This window comes from Carettochelys insculpta, chromosome 14 (assembly GCF_033958435.1).
Source record: "Carettochelys insculpta isolate YL-2023 chromosome 14, ASM3395843v1, whole genome shotgun sequence".
NCBI lineage: Eukaryota > Metazoa > Chordata > Testudines > Carettochelyidae > Carettochelys > Carettochelys insculpta.
In genome coordinates, this window is record NC_134150.1 from 18115014 (window position 1) to 18131239 (window position 16226).

A 16226-nucleotide genomic window follows, 5' to 3' on the forward strand; every position below is an offset into this window, starting at 1 on the left:
GAGTCCTGGGTCACATGAGCAAGTCACATGTTACATGTCATTACCCGTATTCTGGCTATGTTACCCACAGGAAGGCTCAATGAGCATGATGAATTTATTTTATGGCCCATTATTAGATTGAATTGCCTTCAATGGATCATCAGACTAAATAGTCCATTTGTAACCCATGCACTGTCCCATGTAGTGGCACGTAGCCCAGTTACAGTGAGAAAGGATGAGTCTCCTCTAAGATGTTAGCTGAAAACCAGCTGGCTTTAAGCTTAAACTGTAGAGCCTCATGCACTAAGCTTCGGGGGTCCCAGGTTCAGTTCCACCTGTGGTCAGTTATACATTCACAATGGCTGGTTAGATTGAACACGTGCCACCCTCTGAGTGTTGCCCAGGAGTGCAGCATATAGGTAAAATATGTGTCTGTATTAAAAATTCAGATACAAAAATTATACTTGCAAATAAACAAACTAGTCATACTTAGCCAATCATAACATCTTACATGACATACTTGTACAAGGTTTGTTGCAGTTCTCTAACAGTGCCAATATGAATGGTATAAATGGTCATGTTTCACTCCTACAGCCTCGCAGCTAGTAGGGATTTCTAAACCTTGAGGTGACTGTGTGCTAGGCCTCTATTTTTCAGCAGCAAGGCTGCAAGTGAGAATTAACACCAGAGACAGAAGCTGCATTTTTTTCCCTTTGTTTTTATTTGGTGTGTGTGTTTGTTTTATTCTGCTTCTTGGAAATGCAATGAGACTTGAGCAACAGCTTTAACAGTTTCAGCCCATCACTGCTACCTTCTTCACTTTTCCTGAAAAGGACAATTATTACCATTTTTAATACCACCTAAGATGGTGGTGACTGCTGGAGAGACTGCTGGGGAGAGACAAAAAGGGGGCATCAGCCATGTGACTATCCCCCATTTGACTCCTTCCCAAACCACACCTAGCCTAGGGGAGAGCCCTCCCTAGCAGGGTGTGGGGCCCAAGACAATCTCCCCTTCCAACAAACTACCCCTCTGTCCCAGGCCTTGTCTCCTTCTGCTCCTGCTCCACCCCTTTCCTCAAGCCCCTTGCTCCCAAGCACTGTGGCCCATGGGAATAGTGGAGCTTCTGGTGCTGCTACCAGGGATCAGGCCCTACCCCATACTTACTGGTGGCGGCAGGAAGCAGAGCAACCCACCCCACACCTCTCTGCTCCCCTGGCTCCCAGACATGTCACCCTGCTTCCCGCCCCCATTGAGTACAGGGGGCAGTTCCACTCTTCACCACAGCCCCCTTCCCAGAGTGACATGGCTGGCAGCTGAGGGGGAGCAGAGTGGGCTGTGGCTGATTCACTCTGCTTCCCACTTCTGGTGAGTGCGGGGCCGGGCCTGACCCCTGTTTCCAGCACTAGGCTCCCTACTAACCCCCCAAAGTATGGGACTTGGGGTGACTGCTCCTGCATAGGATGGGTCTGCTGGCTGCTTGCCCCTCCCTGTCAGGATATTTGGGGGGCACATGATCCTCCATACTCCCCCATGTGTCACCCCTGGCTAACAATCCTGTCAATTGTCAGTGTTTTCCTGCTCAAGGCCTTTCCAGCTGAAGGAATGTTATCATTGTTATGAATTAAACATGGTGCCCAAGAAGGGAAAGAGGGCTGAATGAGCCCTATTTCCAAGACAGTAGCTAGGGAGGAAGCACAGCACTCCAAATAAAAATGTGGTTGAATAGGAGGAGTTTGCGTATTGCCTCAGCTCAGTTTTTAATCAATGGTGCATATTGTCTCAACACAGTCCTTCCACGTAATGATGATACAGTCCAGCTGAATAGCACACACTTCTGACTAAGGGTAAGCAGATGAAAAAGCAGTGTCAGGTTAATCTTTGGACTCCTCAGACCCTGGAGTTGCTGCATGTTGGGCCAGACCATAGACAATAATTGCTTCTCCTGGCCCCAAAGTGCCAAAATCACAGCCAGAGATCAGTTTAGCTTCTGGGACAGAGCCCTGTTTCCTCCAAGCAAGCCCCAGAACCAGCTTGCCTATGCTGAAATGATCCTCCTAGGACAAGATACTGTGGACGTTAGGTCAGATTCCATCAACAATACACCACAAAGAGGCCCCAGTGAATCTAAGTATCTGGTCCAATATTTGCAATCCAGGCTTTCTAAACAGGAATTAATCCCTGACCTCGCCCTCACTGAGGAAAAAAAATCATCTGAGCTGTGAAAATGGAAAAAACAACAGTGTTTATTATTCTAAATTTGAATAAATTAGAAGCTCAATAATATCTAAGGCTATGGTTACACTGTGGTTTCTATTTTGGGATACAATTGTATCCCAAAATAGAAATTCCACAGCTGCACACTGCACTTATAGCCCTGCTTTTTCAACCATGGTATTTCATTCCTGGTACCCCTCATCATGAGAAGGGTAGTGGGAATTTCAAAATAGGTGCTTATTTCAAACTTCGGTGCCATGTAGATGGCACCAAGTTCAAAATAAGCTCCTTCAAAATAACATGAAATTTTTGCAACTCAAATTGTGTAAATTATTTCAGGATATGGCTACAGTGTAGCCCTAGTCTCAAGAGTTTTGAAATTCCCACATTACAACCTTGGCATGAATATTTCCTTCTCTTACAGTTTCTGAAACTGCACCAAAGTGTTGTCCTTTTAAACTCATTTATGGTATAATGATTCAATTCATAGAACTTTTGTGCAACATTTCAGCCAAGTTTGGAGCAGCTACTCTTAAAAGACAAGAGATTTGTGTTACGGTGATAACTCAAGAACATGACTTGTCATTCTTGCAAGTAATTTAATAGTGTATAATTCTTCATAATGAAGATTATATTCTTCCATTACCATTTATTTGTCAACCATTCAAATGAAGCCAGGCTATTTTAAAACACCACTGTGCATATAATTGAAAACTTTAATATGACTCATAATCATACAGCTAAATATTTACATTAAAAATTCTCTTCTGGAACACTTCCCAGTCTCACTAATAGTCTTTGCCAGTACACCTGCAGCTTTCTGTAACTCATTAAGGAACTCTAGTAAACACATTCAAAAATGCCTCAAAAACAGATGCTGATTCCATTAATTACCAAAAAAAAAAACCCAAAAAACCTAACACCCGGCTTCAGCAATCACTGAGAATATAATTGGAAAAATTGCTTCTCTTCTCCCTTTTTAAAAATTCAGTGATTTTTTTTTTGCAGCTCCTGTGTGAGGGAGTAACAAATCAGCTGCTTTTGAAATGGAAGGGATGAACTCATCTTAGCCAAAATAACTATCCCAATTACTAAATCTTCATGTTGAATTATTTACATAAATTTGTGCTCTTGGAATCAAGTAATATCACTGCCACATGCAAAGCATATCATACGCTAGGGTCACCACAGTCTAATTCTGTCAATAAGCTCCATGAAAGCATTATCTCCTTCCTTCCAACCGCGCCCCCCCGGGTCCATATGAGCATGCAGGTCTCTGGTGATGTGGCTGGAAACTTGAACAATGTGGGCTCCTCCATGCAGCTCTGGGAACCCACCTCACTCTTTATTTTCTTTGTAAACTATTTTTGCATTTAGCTTTATTTATTTCTATAGAGATCTTCAAAGAATGCAAGTCCTGAGAACCTGCTGGGGAGTACTTGACAGAGCCATTGGAAGTTTCATAGAATCATAGAAGAATAGAACTGGAAGGGACCTTGAGAGGCCATCGAGTCCAGCCCCCTGCCCTCACGGCAGGACCAAGCACTTTCTAGACCATCCCTGAAAGCCATCTATCTAACCTCTTCTTAAATATCTCCAGTGATGGAGATTCTACCACCTCCCTTGGCAATTCGTTCCAGTGTTTGATCACCCTGACAGTTAGGAACTTTTTCCTAATGTCCAACCTGAACCTCCCCTGCTGCAATTTAAGTCCATTGCCTCTTGTTCTATCCTCAGAGGCAAGGAAGAACAAGTTCCGCCCCTCTACCTTATGACACCCTTTTAGATACCTGAAAACTGCTATCATGTCCCCTCTCAATCTTCTCTTTTCCAAACTAAACAAGCCCAATTCTTTCAGCCTTTCTTCATAGGTCATGTTCTCTAGACCTTTGATCATTCTCGTTGCTCTCCTCTGGACCCTCTCCAATTTCTCCACATCCTTCCTGAACTGCGGTGCCCAGAACTGGACACAATACTCCAGCTGAGGCCTAACCAGCACAGAGTAGAGCGGAAGAATGACTTCTCGTGTCTTGTTCACAACACACCTGTTAAAGCATCGTAGAATCATGTTTGCTTTTTTTGCAACAGCATCACACTGTTGACTCATATTTAGCTTGTGGTCCACTATAACCCCTAGATCCCTTTCTGCTGTACTCATTCCTAGGCAGTCCTTTCCCATTCTGTATGTGTGACACTGATTGTTCCTTCCTAAGTGGAGCACTTTGCATTTGTCCTTATTAAACTTCATCCTGTTTACCTCAGCCCATTTCTCCAATTTATCCAGATCCTTGTGAATTATGACCCTATCCTCCAAAGCAGTTGCAACCCCTCCCAGCTTGGTATCATCTGCAAACTTAATAAGTGTACTTTCTATGTCAATATCTAAATCTTTAATGAAGATATTGAACAGAACCGGTCCTAAAACAGATCACTGCGGAACCCCACTAGTTATACTTTTCCAGCAGGATTGAAAACCATTAATAACGACTCTCTGGGTACAGTTGTCCAGCCAGTTGTTCACCCACCTTATAGTAGCCCCATCTAAGTTGTATTTGAGTAGTTTATTGATTATATTATGTGAGACCGTGTCAAATGCTTTACTGAAGTCTAGGTATATCACATCCACCGCTTCTCCCTTATCCACAAGGCTCGTTATTCTATCAAAGAAAGATATTAGATTGGTTTGACATGATCTGTTTTTAACAAAACCATGCTGGCTGTTCCCTATCACCTTACCACCTTCCAATTGTTTGCAGATGATTTCTTTAATTACCTGCTCCATTATCTTTCCTGGCACAGAAGTTAAGCTGACTGGCCTGTAGTTTCCCGGGTTATTCTTGTTCCCCTTTTTATAAATGGGTTCTATATTTGCCCTTTTCCAGTCTTCTGGAATCTCTCCCATCTCCCACGATTTTCCAAAAATGATTGCTAAAGGTTCAGATACCTCTTCTATCAGCTCCTTGAGGATTCTAGGATGCATTTCATCAGGCCCTGGTGATTTGCAGACATCTAATTTTTCTAAGTAAATTTTAATTTGTTCTTTTCTTATTTCAACTTCTAAACCTACCCCTTTTTCACTAGCATTCTCTATGTCAGGCATTCCTTCAGATTTCTCAGTGAAGACCGAAACAAAGAAATCATTAAACATCTCTGCCATTTCCAATTTCCCTGTTACTGTTTCTCCCTCCTCACTGACCAATGGCCCTACCCTCTCCTTGGTCTTCCTCTTGTTACCAATGTATTTGTAAAAAGCCTTCTTGTTTCCCTTTATGCTTGTAGCTAGCTTGAGCTCATTTTGTGCCTTAGCCTTTCTAATCTTGCTCCTGCATGCTCGTGTTGTTTGCCTATATTCATCCTTTGTAATTTGTCCTAGTTTCCATTTCTTATACGATTCCTTTTTTAGTTTGAGATCATGCATGATCTCCTGGTTAAGCCAAGGCAGTCTTTTGCCATGTTTTCTATCTTTCCTACGCAGCGGGATAGCTTGCTTTTGGGCCCTTAACAATGTCCCTTTGAAAAACTGCCAACTCTCCTCAGCCGTTTTTCCCCTCAGTTTAGCTTCCCATGGGACCTTACCTACCAGCTGAGTTTACCAAAATCTGCCTTCCTGAAATCCATTATCTCTATTGTACTGTTTTCCCTTCTACCCTTCCTTAGAATTGTGAACTCTATGATTTCATGATCACTTTCACCCAAGCATCCTTCCACTTTCAAATTCTCAATAATTTCCTCCCTATTTGTTAAAATTAAATCTAGAACAGCTTCCCCCCTGGTAGCTTTTTCAACCTTTTGGAATAAAAAGTTGTCTGCAATGCAATCCAAGAATTTATTGGACAGTCTGTCCCCTGCTGTATTAGTTTCCCAACGTATACCTGGATAGTTGAAGTCCCCCATCACCACCAAATTCTGGGCCCTGGATGATTTTGTTAGCTGTTTAAAGAAAGGCTCATCCACCTCTTCCACCTGGCTAGGGGGCCTGTAGTAGACGCCTAGTAGGACCTCATCCTTGTTTTTTACTCCTCTGAGTCTAACCCAGAGACTTTCAACCCGTCCATCTCCTATGTCCATCTCCACCTCTGTCCAAGTGTGTACATTTTTAATATACAAGGCAACACCTCCTCCCTTCTTTTCCTGTCTGTCCTTCCTAAGCAGGCTGTACCCCTCAATACCAACATTCAAATCATGAGTATTATCCCACCAAGTTTCTGTGATGCCAACGATATCATAGTTATATTCATTTATTAGTACTTCCAATTCTTCTTGTTTATTTCCCATACTTCTTGCATTTGTATATAGGCATCTCAGACATTGATTTGGTCTTGCCTCCCAGTTTTGCCCTGGCCCTCTTTTTACTCTCCCAGTGTTGCCCATACTCCCTCCCATTTCAAGTTCATCTCCCAGGTATCCATGCTCTCCACTTACCTGCAGGCTTGGCTCCCCTGCCCCCGTCGAACCTAGTTTAAAGCCCTCCTCACTAGGTTAGCCAGCCTGTGTCCAAATATGGTCTTCCCCCTCCTCAAAAGGTGAACGCCATCTCTGCCTAGCAGTCCTTCCCGGAAAAGGATCCCGTGGTCAAAGAAACCAAAGCCCTCCTGGCGACACTATCTACGCAACCAAGCATTCACCTCCAGGAATGTCTACCGTACAAGTTTTTATTGGGGAAACTAACATTGACACAAAAAAACTGACAAAGGAAAAGTCCTCAAAGGGTGTTTACATTTGTTTCCTCTGTTGGCGGATTGCCCACATTGGGAGCTCCCTCATCAACAGTGTGAGCAACACATTGTATGTATCCCACTGTACCTGGAGACTCCATCTGTTGCTAAGTGGTTGTGGGAAGATTTCTGAGACTTGGTAGGTGAGGTAACGTTCTTCAGAAGAGCACCCTGTAAGCTCCTCATATGCTATCTCAGACTACAAACTAAAACAAACAAAAATTACATTTCTTCTTCTCCTGAGCACTCATGTGCTATTTAATTTGTAATGAGCAGAACAATGAGAACTTTATTACACCCTTGCATTGACTTCAGTAAGAAAGCTCAGACCACTGTGTGCTGCAAGCCACATTTTACATAATATTGACTGTTTTAGTGTGCTATGTATTGTACGTTCAACCAAGACTTATAAAAGCAAAGTAGTGAGAACCACAGAACATACCACAAGGAAATAAATTAATTAATAAAGTTGCAAGAAGGGGCCAGTTTGCTTATGAAAACTGTAAGCCTTTGTGTTGAATTATCTACAAAATGTGCAGCAAACAGAACAACTAGATGCCAAAACATTTACTTTTGAATATGTAATGATACTCCCAATTACAGCTGCTCATAAATTTGTATCCTTAATAAAAGTGTCCTCCTTTCCCTTTGCACTAGCTGCATTTGAACAGAAGATGGCACCAATCGTCTCAGGAAATCAGCTGGAGATATCTGAGGTTCACTGTAAGCTAGTTATAAAAAAAAAAAAACATCATGATGGTGTAACCCACATGCCTATGTGTGGGTCTCTCTCCAATGTAGTTGCACCTAGACTGCTTCACAGTGAAGAATAAGTGTCCTCTATAGCCTAAGCTGAGGACTAGCTGGCTTTTGGCTCAAACTGTTGAGGAACCTGCACTAAGCTCCAGAGGTCCCAGTTTCAGGTCTGGGCAGTTCCAATGGGAAAACTAAAGGAAGGTCTCCCTGGAAATAGTCTGTGTTTAGGAGACTAGAATGTCATACTTTGCAGGGTCTGTCTTTGATAGGAGTTATATTTACTGTTCGAGTCTGACAAAAAGTGCTCATCTCTATACCTGGTGTCACACCTTTTAATTTTTTAAAAAATTGTTTATGCCTTTTTGCCAAATCACAGGCTGTTGGTCAGTGAGAGGAGCTTACAGGGTGCTCTTCTGAAGAACGTTACCTCACCTACCAAGTCTCAAAAATCTTAAGCACTGATTTAAAAATTCCAAACTTTTCTCTGTGACTATGAAGGGCAGAAACATATTCTTCTCTTAAATGAACGTTGATTTGGATGTGAAAACAAGACTCCATGAACTGAGACTTTAAGAGGGGGAGGAGGAAATCCACCAAATATGAGTAAACTCTGCGAGTTTATGACACTGGTTACTTTTCCAGAAAAGTGTCCTCTTTGTGCACACACTTCCAATGCTGCTTAATCATTCTCCTTCACAGGACAGTGTCCATTGCCCTCTCACCAGCCTGCCCTGGAGCAATGCAAGGTGGATGCCTGCAGAGGGGTTTTGGCATCTGACCCAAGAAGGTGCTTCTTCCCAGGTCACTCTGAGCAGGTGCTGATCAAGGAAAAATCAGGGGTGTGGCTGACCATCTATTGAAACGGCAGGGGAACTTTTGAGATAAAATAAAGCTATGTCTATACCACCAAATTGTGTCAACATTTGTCTAGACCCAAAAGTTGACATAACAAAAATTGCCAAAGGATGCCCTTGCTCCCTCAGTCGATAGATCATGTCCATAGTGCAGGCACCACCCACAGTGTGAGCAGGGCGTTGTGGGTATGTATCCCACAGTGCAGTGTTGAGGGGAAGCAGAGCTGATCACAGCTTGGAATTTCCCCGAAGTTCTCCCACAGCATCCTCAGCTGCTGGGAGCAGCAGCATCTGAGTGGTGCTGTGAGCTCTCTCTGATGAGGAATAGGAAAGGCCCAAGCAGCACAACAGCTTGTCCCTCACCCCCAGCAGCAGCTGTCTGCCTGCCTGTGTTTGTACTGCAGGCAAACCAAGAGCAGACCAGTGATTTACCGAAAGAGGTGGTGGAATCTCCATCCGTGGAGGTTGATAAGTCCCAGCTTGACAAAGGCCTGGCTGGAATGATTTGGTTGGGGTTGATCCAGCTTCAGACAGGGGGCTCGACTCGATGACCTCCTGAGGTGCCTTCCAGCCCTGGGATTCCATGATTTGGTCTTTGGTTGTGCCCTAAAGGGAGCAGCACATTCAGCTCTCAGATACTCCCCAGAGTCATAGTAACAGAGAGATAGCCGTGTTAGTCTATATACTATCAAAACAAAAGAGCAGTCCAGTAGCACTTTAAAGACTAACAAAATAATTTAGGGCATGCCTGCAGGGCAGCACAGATCACAACACTGAGCTGAGTCCTCAGGACGGCCTTGTGGGACACTGGCAGAAGAGCAATCTCTCCACCAGACACACGGCCCGGTCACTGCTGGCACTTGATGAACAATAAAAAAGGACCTGTGGGTAGAAGCTTGTGGGCATTTTTCCCAACCAAAGTCGCACTGCAGTGGGTAGGTTCTGTTTTGTCACCAAGGGTCAAAGCCTGAAAGAGCAGGCAAAGACATAGGAACGTGGCTGGCGACGTTACCACATCAAGTCACCCTCCCTATACATGGCTCATATCGACGCAGTATCGGGCAGGGACTCTTATTTTGCCTTTACTAAAGATAGCGGGCACCCGCCTTGCCCGTAACAAAGATGGCTGCCACTAGCCTTTTTTTAATTGGTGGGCGGGGCCTAGCCAAAACGGTTGAGAGTAGGGCGGGGTTCGGGGCCCGAACTGAGCTCGCGACGCAGGCAGATGACGACGCTGTCGCGCGCTGATGAGGGTGGCTGGGTTTTCCCCGCTAGCGGTGTTGTTGTCCCTGGGGTCCGGAACTATGGGCGGCAATAGCGCAGGGTTCCCCAGCTGGCTCTGATGGCGGACCCCGGAGCGGCCGGCGGCCCCGTGCCGGTGCTGGACGAGTTCACGGCTCCAGCGGAGAAGAGCCGCTTTTTGGAGCGGAGCCGCGGCCGCATTCAGAGTCTTTTCGGGGTGCGGCTCGCCGTGCTGGGGGCGCCGGCAGGCTGGTGCCCCCCGGGGCAGCCCCCCGCCTCGGACCCGGCCACTGACAGGATCTGGCTGCGGCTCGCCGGGCGCGAGGGGCCCGTGCGCAGTGCCAAGGTAAGCAGGGGCGGGGCGCCCCTTGGGAGGTCTCAGCCGGGGGGTCTGCGCGCCCGCCCGCCGGCAACCGTCCTTCCCGTGTGCGGCCCCCCGGGTTTTCCGTTCCGTTCCTCTTCCGCTGCCGCGGCTCCTGACAGCCCCTCCCGCCCTCCGTCGTGCTGGACCCAGGGTGGCGGGGAGAAGCCCTGTGAAGCTCTGAGCACGTTGGCAGCGCTGCTGCTTATGTGTTGAGTCTCTGATGGCCACACGGTGGGGGTGGGGGTGGGGGCTTCAGCACCAGTTGTGTTTTACCCAACTGTTGTCTAAGCTTGGCTATTTTTGAAGTGGGCCTCGAAGTAAGGTGGTAGCTGAAGTGTAATGAGGTCTAGATGCAGGGAGTGGGATGTAGGTGTAGATAGCGTGTTATATGTCTTGTTGAGAACCTCTGCCACTCTGATGGGGAATAAAACTGAATCTGGCCTACATTTAAAATGTAGGTTCAGTCAGCTGTGTGTTCCAGGGGTGTGAAAAAAATCCACATCCTGAAAGCTATAGTCATGTTAACCTGATCCCAGAGTAGTAGCAAGGTAGGATGTTTCTATCAATGCACCTACCACTGCTCAGGTAGGTAGTGATCATAAAGGTCCTTATATCACTGTGAGCTGGGCCTAAACTATAGGAAAGGCCCTCGTTTTCATTTTTATTTTAGTTTAAGGTTTCATGGGCATTTTAAAAGGGGTGTAATTCAGAATATAAGAGCATAAGAATGTCCATTACTGGGTCAGACCAAAGGTCCATCTAGCTTAGCATCCTGTCTGCTGACAGTGACCAGTGCCAGATGCCCCAGAGGGGATGGACCGAAGACTGTGATCAAGCAATTTGTCTCCTGCCATCCATCTCCAGCATCGGACAAACAGAGGCCAGGGACACCATTCCTACCCCCGGCTGATAGCCTTTTATGGACCTAACCTCCATGAATTTATCTAGCCTTTCTTTGAACTCTCTTATAGTCCTGGCCTTCACAGCCTCCTCTGGCAAGGAGTTCCACAGGTTGACTGTGCGCTGTGTGAAAAAGAATGTTCTTTTAGTAGTTTTAAACCTGCTGCCCATTAATTTCATTTGGTGTCCTTTAGTTCTTATATTATGGGAACAAGTAAATAACTTTTATTAATTCACTCTCTCCACACCACTCATGATTTTATATACCTCTGTCGTAGTCCCCCCTCTGTCTCCTCTTTTCTAAACTGGAAAGTCCCACTCTCTTTAACCTCTTCTCATATGGAACCCGTTCCAAACCCCGTAATCGTTGTAGTTGCCCTTTTCTGAACCTTTTCTAATGCCAAAATATCTTTTTTTGAGATTCAGAATAAAAACTTAATTTGCTGGGTTAAATATTGGGGGTTAACAGGACAGAAAAAATTAACAGTATGAGTATTTGAAACAAGTTTATGTTAACAGTACATACATGTGTGTGCAGGCATGTTGTGTTACTTTAACCAACAGCCTCATGTTTTCATCTGGACTAATTTATTGACATAAACACATCTACCCGATGCAATGTATTGGATTTTGTTAACATAATCAGTATTTTTACGTACATCTGTTGTCCAAAATTCAGATGGAAGTCAGTTAAAAAATTAATAGCTTGTGAAAAACCTAGACACTTTTCAATAAAAATTGAAAATGAGGTTAACTGTGGAGTTATGGTAGGCTAGCATATAGTAGCTATAGTCCCCAGAATATGGACGTGGCCTTAGTGTGTGTTTGTTTTGACTTAACACGCAAAAAGATAGGTATCAGCCCTACACCCTACCTCCACTAGTTGTAGATTGTTTGTGTGTGAAGGGAGGAGGAGGAAGAGATGGAAGTAAAATACATTGGTATAAAAAGAACTCCAACTCAGACACTAACATGTCCTAACAAATTGGTGTGTTCAGATTGCCAACTTACTGCTTTTTTATGGCACTGTTTATAAGCGTGAGAAATAAGGAACCAAAAATAAGACAAGTCAACACTAAAGTGTAACCCTGCTGTCTCACAATTGTGAAACATGGCTGTGTCCTAAGCCGTTTATTACATTTTTTTTCTAGACTGCCAGGCAGGAATAACCATAGTCTAATCACATTGTGAAATGATGTTTTAGTCAACATGGTTTTTACACAACTTGATTTCTCCTTAAGAGTTATCTAACAGTCAGGCTGCAATCATAATAATTTGGTTTCTTCTGGAGGGCCGTATGGATAGTGCTATGATTCTGACTATAATATGCTTTCTTAATGTGACTAGAATGTAGTTCTTGCTTTGTTTTTCATGCCTACACAGTCTAGAAAAATCTATTATGAATTGGTTATTTCCCAGCCATGTTATACTATTATTTTAAACAGGGTGAGAGGTGGGGGCGATGTTAATTGTCCTGTCTGAAATAATTGCAGGCGCCAAAGGAAGGGAAGCAGTCCTTTTAATGTGTGAGGAAGGACTGCTTCCCTTCCTTTGATGCCTGCAATTATCTCAGACAGGACAATTAACATCCCCCCACCTCTCAACCCCTTCCTTTAATCCTATTTGATTTGTCAGTTTTTATTGCAATTTTTTTTTTTGTCCTCTATACTTACAAATGTCAGTCTGTATTGGACGTGCAATTGATCTGAAGAAGTGGGTCTGTCCCACAAAAGCTCATCACTGAATACATTATCTTGTTAGTCTTTTTAAAATGCTACATTTCTGCTGATTTGTTTTGTTGGAGCACGGACACAGCTACCTCTCTGTCACCATTATTTTAAGCATGCTCAATTTCATGGCATTTTTGTAGCCTAAGGCTCTGTTTATCATTTCACTCAATGTCGTTAACATGGTTCTTCCTAAAAGAATGCTAACAGCTTAACGTTGCTATTACGTCTTCACCATTAGAGCTGACCAAGCATGAGTGGTTTCACCACTTTAGTTCTTAGAGTAGGTGGCCATTTATCCAATTAAAAGAGTATGCTAAACCAGGAAAAGTCTAGCTAGTCGTTTCTGTTCTTACGTCTTCTGATATTTTAGAGAGTTAGGAGCTGTGACACTATCTGATGTGAACAGTCTCCCAAACAGTGGTTTGGTAATCACATTTCTTTAGTTAACTTTTTTTGGGGGGGTGACTATAATAGTTAATGGCATAAACATGGCAACTGTGGAGAGAATAGCAGATGGAGCATCGTAATTTTTTTGAACCAGTCTACAAAATATAATTCCTATTGTCTGTCTTCTCCCCATATTAATAGAGATTCTTAGGACGTATTTTTAAGTCTAACTCAATATTAATTTTGGCTTTACATTTCAGTTCTTGCAGTTTAATTCTGTACCTGTGGAACAGCAGAATAATTTATTACAGTTAAATCTATGAATGATTTCTAGACTGAAAACCAACGGCCCTCAGAAACTTAAATAATACTAAAAAAAGTTATATAACAAGATCTGAATTTAATTGTCCCATCACACATGCAAACACACACAAAGACGTTTCCACCATCCAAACAGCTCCCGTTACAACTAAGTGTTTCTTTTCTAACAGCAAGGTCTGTTGAAAATAGCAGAACACTTTAAAATGTAACAGAGAGGTAGCTGTGTTAGTCTGTACTCCAACAAAACAAAGAAGCAGAAGTGTAGCATTTTAACGACTGACAAAATGATTTATTCGGTGATGAGCTTTCGTGGGACGGACCCACTTCTTCAGATCAACTCTGCAAGTTATTAGAGCAGCTGATTTCTAGTGATATGATTAGAACATTTACAATCACAAAGTATTTTTTCTGGAAAGCCATTTTTAAAGAATGACTAGCTTGTCCACAATGTTCAAAGAAAATTCAACTTTTCTGAAAAAGCATTTTAAAGTAAAACAAAGCAGCAGAAAAGTAGCACTTTAAAGACTAACAAAATGATTTATTCAGTGATAGCTTTCGTGGGACAGACCTACTTGTTTAGATCAAAGCTCACTGCAGACAAGGGCTGCTCTGGCTGAACTTGAGTGCCATCCACTCACAGTTGAGCCTGTGGGGTTTGAGCAGCTTACTGCTTGTGGGAGGCAGTGGGTTGCTATCCAGCCCCCACTGGTTCATCATAACCAGTAAGCCTTACCTATTTACATATCATCTTGGCAGGACCACGGATCCCTCACAATTTTTTTTAATCTATTTGCCCCAGACCACTTAATGGCCTCCTCATTGATTAAACTCACAACTCAGGGTTTATCAGGCCAGTGCTCAAACCACTGAGGCTTAACCAGTTAACTGTTTAGCTACTTTATAGCTCTCAGTTAGTGATGCTCAGGCCAAAAGAGCCACCGTAGTGCATATTCATTGTTTCTTATGCAGTAGAGCCCCACAAAAATCAAATTTCGTGCACAGCTTGCTTGCAGAGCCGGGGAACTGACTGGAGCTGGTGCCCTAATCAGTTTCCCCACTCCTGTCAGTGGCAGCAGTTGAGGGTCTGACTCTCTGCTGCCACCAATGACAAGAGTAGCTGCTGCCCTGACAGGAGTGGGGAAACCTCTCCTGTCTGGGGCAGCAGTTCACTTTCAGCTGCTGCCACTGCAGAGACAGTTTCCTCGCTCCTCTCAGGGGCAGCAGTTGCATTAACTTGAGACATGCACAGCTCGGTTGTATCAGAAAGGTAGCCGTGTTAGTCTGTAGCTTCGAGAACAACAAGAAGTCTTGTGGCACCTTATAGACTAACAGATATTTTGGAGCATAAACTTTCATGGGCAGAGGCCCGCTTCATCGGATACGTCTTCATTCATCTGATGAAGCGGGTCTTTGCGCACAAAAGCTTATGCTCCAAAATGTCTGTTAGTCTATAAGGTGCCACAAGACTTCTTGTTGTTCGTAACTGAGTTGTGAACATCTTGGGGGTTTACTGTATTGTAGTATTTAGTTTATTATTTTCATAGCAAAATGACTGACCAAGTATAATTCTATCAGTTACAATTTTGTTAATAACATAGCAAAAGCATCTTGATTGATTAATAGCTTGAATTGGTGGATAATTAAATCATTGTTTTAATATGTGGTGCACAGAACCACAGGAGACAGATTAAAGAGCATCTGTTTGAGTTTCCAGTTTCAGTTTCCGAAGAAATCCTTGGTTTCTCTGTGCAAACTACAAAAAAATTGCCGGTTTTGGTAAGGGTATTATTTGGGAGGTCCCCTTTTAATTCTTATTTTAATTGAAGGAATAACCACGAAGTTGCCTAGACCTAGGCAGGGTTATATGACACAGTGGTGAAAGCTGTCAGCTGGAAGATGGTGGTGGTAGTACTTCCTTGGAAAAATTTGAGACATATTTGTATAGGCATGGTTTTCAATTTCAATTATTATTAGCTGTAGCTATTGAAAATTAACGTGTACCTCCTAGTTAATGGGGTCAATGTAAGAGACTCTGCCACTTGTTTTGGAAGAATTTGACAAGCTAGTTATAGGTGGAAGTATCTGGCATTGAGAACTGTGGTCATGACTAATTGGTTGCTAAGATTTATAGCTAACAACATAATTTGAGGAGTTAAATGGTTAACTGGTAAGCATGAGGTGTACTGGTATACTTACTGGTTAGCCAACCCTTGCTGGTGAACTGCAGTGGTATCCCACCAGGCTGGGCTGTTGCAGCACTGGCCTCAGCAGGACTGCTGGGGCTGGTTTGCACACCATATGTTGAAACAGTTAAGAGAAGTTGAGCTGCAGTAGAAACCCATTAAGTGTTTTGGTCAATTCCGAGTAAAAGATATTACAGAAATAATAGAGGAGTTGACTCTCTTCAGCCTAAAAGCTGAATTTACTCATTGATTTTTGAACCATATGAGTAGACTTTACACAAATAACTGTGCACACATAGTGAACATGCACAGAGTAATGCTGGGTTTTAGTCGTGATATACTGCCTCACTGCCATGTAATGCTGCTGTGAATTTGTCTGCTCATTTTAGGTTCTTGGTAAAACATTTTCTAGTTCCACTATGACAGTTTCCTGCAACAATTTGAAAAATTGCTCCTGCATTGGATAGAATAATAATGTAGAATAAAACAATGGGTCTACAGTCTCAAGTGTTTGATTGCAGATGGCGCGTATAAACAGAAATGCCTTCCATTTTGCAGAAGATAATGTTTATGGTATC

General features: G+C 43.4%; 1 protein-coding gene across 2 annotated transcripts in view; it reads left to right on the plus strand.

Moving 5' to 3' along the window:
• Window positions 1–9769: 9769 nt before the first annotated feature.
• The window catches only part of N4BP1 (NEDD4 binding protein 1), a 43453-nt gene continuing 36996 nt past the window's right edge, over window positions 9770–16226 (plus strand). For both annotated transcript variants that reach the window (XM_075008575.1, XM_075008576.1), the window contains exon 1: window positions 9770–10109. In XM_075008575.1, the coding sequence (XP_074864676.1) occupies window positions 9864–10109 (246 nt within the window). In that variant the 5' untranslated portion in view covers window positions 9770–9863. The remainder of the gene's footprint in view (window positions 10110–16226) is intronic.